This window comes from Solanum stenotomum, chromosome 1, assembly GCF_019186545.1.
Source record: "Solanum stenotomum isolate F172 chromosome 1, ASM1918654v1, whole genome shotgun sequence".
In the NCBI taxonomy this organism is placed as follows: domain Eukaryota; kingdom Viridiplantae; phylum Streptophyta; class Magnoliopsida; order Solanales; family Solanaceae; genus Solanum; species Solanum stenotomum.
The window spans coordinates 51,494,050-51,498,488 of record NC_064282.1 but is presented as its reverse complement, the minus strand read 5'-3'; the positions used below and the strand labels follow the sequence as shown (position 1 = coordinate 51,498,488).

General features: G+C 37.6%; 1 protein-coding gene across 1 annotated transcript; it reads right to left on the bottom strand.

Moving 5' to 3' along the window:
• Positions 1 to 3,042: 3,042 nt before the first annotated feature.
• Positions 3,043 to 3,637, bottom strand: LOC125854176 (uncharacterized). The gene is made up of 2 exons (XM_049533683.1): positions 3,321 to 3,637; positions 3,043 to 3,238 (listed from the first exon to the last, which is right to left on the bottom strand). The coding sequence occupies exons 1-2, from the start codon at positions 3,635 to 3,637 to the stop codon at positions 3,043 to 3,045; spliced, it is 513 nt and encodes a 170-aa protein (XP_049389640.1).
• Between the last annotated feature and the right edge of the window lie 802 nt (positions 3,638 to 4,439).

Genomic DNA, 4,439 nt, shown 5'->3' with positions numbered 1-4,439 from the left:
GTTGGTTCCATATGCAAATCAACCAGAATTTTCTTCAGCCACAATGCTTGATTTACTGCTGCTGCAGCTGCCACAAACTCAGCTTCGGCAGTAGATTGAGCTACAATATCTTGCTTCTTACCATTCCATGAGAAAATTCTAGAACCAAGACTAGAACAGTACCCTGAAGTACTCTTTGCATCATCCTCGGAACCGCCCCAATCACTGTCAGAATACCCACAAAGCTTCATAGGTTGACTCTTCTGAAACTCGACTCCATAGGTGATGGTTCCTTTGATGTATAGCACAACTCTTTTGGCTGCCTGCAAATGTACTTCACTAGGACAATGCATGAATCTTGATAAAACACTTACAACATACAATATATCGGGTCTTGTTGCTGTAAGATATATTAAGCACCCAATGAAACTTCTGAAGTATGTCTCATCCACCTTTTCGGCTCCATCATCTTTACTTAGTTTCTTCTTTTGGTTCATGGGAGTACTAATCTCTTGGAAATTTTCCATTTTGAATTTCTTGAGAATTTCCTTTGCGTACTTTTTCTGGCAAACGAGAAACTCATCTTTTCCTTGTGTAATCTCCATTCCAAGGAAATATGTCATAAGACCAAGATCAGACATTTCAAAAGCTTGCATCATATCTTGCTTACACTCATCAATTAGCTTTTCACTGCTCCCTGTAATCAAAAGGTCATCCACATAAAGAGAAACAACAAGAATCTCACTACTATTATGTTTAACATACAATGTGAATTCTGAAAGACTCTTTTAAAAATCGAGACCGAGTAAATAATCATCTATTCGACTATACCAAGCTCTTGGTGCCTGTTTTAAGCCATAAAGAGCTTTATGTAGTCGATAGACTTTATCTTCCTTTCCATCTATAACAAACCCTTCAGGTTGCTCAACATAAATTTCTTCTTCAAGAATGCCATTAAGAAATTCTGATTTGGCATCCATCTGATGCACTTTCCAGCCACGTTGTGCAGAAACAGTTATAAGCAATCTGATCGTGTCAAGCCTAGCAACTGGAGAAAAAGTCTCAGAATAATCTACACCAAAAATCTGAGCATAACCCTTAACTACAAGCCTTGCTTTATGCTTGTTGATTGAACCATCAGCATTTAACTTGGTTCGGAACACCCACTTTACCCCAATTACTTTTCTACCTTGAGGTTTGTCAACAAGCTGCCACGTATCATTTTTTTAAATCATAAACAACTCCTCCTCCATTGCATTTCTCCACTTGGGGTCTTTGAGAGAATCTTTAGGGTTAGCAGGTTCACGAATCGGAACATTGCATCTCTCATATATATCACAGAGAGCAATCGAGTTCCCCTAACTGGTGGATCATCGTCCCTTTCATTTAACCACGAGCTTGTTTTTTGGACGGAATTCCTTGAGTCATCCCAATCCCATTCTTCATTTTCCATGAAGTGGACATCTTTGCTGATAACTATCTTCTCACCTTCAGGTTGAAAGATTTTGTACGCTTTTGAAACATTACTGTACCCAATAAAAATGCTCGGGGCAACCTTCTTATCTAGTTTATCCCGTTTGGCCTGAGGTACATAGGTAAAACAAAGATAACCAAATACTCTAAGAAAATGCAGCGGAGGCTTGTATCCATACCATGCTTCAAAAGGAGTTTGATCTTTAACAGCTTTTGAGGGAAGTCGATTTTGTAGGAACACAACTGTATTTTCTGCCTCTGCCCAAAACATCTTTGTCAAATTCTTTTCATGCAGCATACATCTTACCATCTCCATGATAAATCTGTTTCTTCTTTCACTAACTCCATTTTGTTCTGAAGTATAAGGAGCAGTAAGTTGACGTTCAATCCCTGCTTCTTCACAAAATAGACCAAACTGATGAGAAGTGTACTCCTTGCCTTTGTCATATTGTAAAATCTGAATTTTGCACCAACTTTCATTTTCCAACTTCGCTTTCAACTTCCAAAAAATGCTCTTGACCTTCAATTTGTACTTTAAAAAATAAATCCAGCACATTCGGGTTAGATCATCAATAAAAATAACATAATAAAGACTACCTTTAAGTGAGGGAGTCCTTTGGGGTCCTCCAATATCGGTGTGAACCAGCTGCAACTTTCTTGTTGCTCTCCAAGTTGCCTTTGGGAATGGGAGTCTACTTTGTTTTCCAAATTGACAAGCCCGACAATTTTTAGAACTCGCTCCCAGTTTAGAAAGGTTCTCGACTATCACCAATTCTTGCATTTTGAGAAGCCCTTGATAATGATAGTGTCCGAGTCTCTTATGCCATAACTCGGAAGCATTTTCTCTTGCCGAATGCATCACTTGTTCTTCCTCCAATGGATTTAATGAGAAACTTTTGTCTCTCATTTTGACTTTAAACAAGTCATGTCCTGAGGCTTCCTTGATCAAGCAATGTTTATCTTCGAAAGACAATTTGAAACCTTTTTCTAACAATTGACCAACACTTAACAAGTTCTGATCTAAATCTAGTACATAAAGAACATCGGAAATTGCTTTAGTACCTGATTGTGTTTCAATTGTAATAGTTCCCATTCCTTTTGCCGGAATATGACCGCCATGACCTATTCTGACTTTTGTAACTCCAGTAGGCTTCAAGTCTTTAAAGAGTTCTTTGTCATGAGTCATATGGTTTGTGCATCCACTATCAATCAGCCAAACCTCAGTTGAAACATTGCTTGCAAAACATGATGCCACAAAGAGTTGATCCTCTTCCTGTTCATTAGCAACCTGGGCATCTGCGTCTTGCTGCTACAATTTATTCTTGTAGATAATTGCTTCATGCCCGAGTTGGTTGCACTTACTGCATTTAGCATCCAGCCTTTTCCAACACTTATACGGCGCGTGCCCATTCTTTCCACAATGCTTACAAGGAGGATAGTTTCCTTTAAAGCTACCTGCTTTGCTTTTGTTGTTGTAGCGAGCTGCTCCTTCTCCATTTGTTGGTTGGTTCTTCTTATTGTTTTTCTTATTGTATCTTCCATTCTCTTCATGTTTGGCCGCCAATGCTCCCTCTCTAATTCCATCTTCTCTCATAACCCTTCTTTGTTCTTGAGCCTGGAATTCAATAATTCAACCAAAGTGATTTTTGACAGATCCTTGGTGTTCTCCAAAGTGGTAATGGTGGCTTCAAATCTTTCAGGTACAGTAACCATAATCTTTTCAACAATACGCAAGTCTTTAAACTCAGAACCAAGTAATTTTACTCTATTTTCTATGCTCATAAGCCTGTCAGAGTATTCTTTAATGGTTTCCAATTGTTTCATCTTCTGTAACTCAAAGTCTCTAATGAGATTCAACACTTGCATACCTTTGATATTCTGCCTTGAGATAATCCCAGATGGCTTTTGCTGATTTTAGAGACATGATACGAGTGAAAACTGTAGAAGAGACTGCTGAAAAAAGAAATTCCTTTGCCTTAGATTTTCTGGTTTTCTTGTCCTTGTGATTTTTGAGTTGAGCCATTGTTGGGTTTTCGGGTAGTGGAAGAACTTCATAGTCTTCTTCGATTGCCTCCCAAAGATCTAAAGCTTTGAGATAAGCTTCCATCCTCACTGCCCACATGTGAAAATTTTCACCATTGAAGACAGGAGGTGCCATTGCCGATAAACTTGAGCTTTCTTCCATTTTTAATCTTTTGCTATTTCTGGTTGTGGTGCTTGAGTCACTTGAAACAATCACTCACATAAATACCCACAGATCCCACAAGATAAAAAAGCTCTAGATACCAATTGTTGGTAAATTTTAGAAGTATGAGTTATTAGAAAGCAAAGAAGTAAAGAAGAGTATTGGTAGAAGAACATTTTTATTGATGTCTTCAGATTACATTTATAAGACTGGAATGAAAAACAGAAAGCAGTAAACCACGACTAACATATTCCAAACTTACTCCTAAATAATAGGAATAGATGGCTAACAACTAATTGACTAAGTCTTATCTAATATAAAGCAGTAAAAGTAAAATTAACTGCAGTTGAAAAAGCAAATTCCTAACAGACATAAACCAACCATCTATCAGTATGTGCATATGAACACGAATGTACTGATTCTTTAAGATGAAACTTCTCAATATCTCCAAGATGTTGTAAGAGAATTGTATTTACTCTTTCTCTGAAAATTTGTTGAGTTGTGCAATATATCCAAAAGGCCCTGCTCAACCACAGATTTGGAAGCCTGGCCCAAATGTATCTCCAATTTTTGGACAAAATACTGGTTTTTACTGCATCTTCAACAGGAAGAATCTCTACGATACGATTCATAACATTTCCTGGCAGTTTACTGATCCTATCTTCTCTTTCCCCTCTACCAACAACTCTTTTAGCATCTGAGAGGAGAAATTGAATAATTTTATGGCATGTTTGGTTAAATGTATTGGAAAAATAATCACAGTACTTGTGAGTACATTCATTGTGAAAATTTAGTTATACAT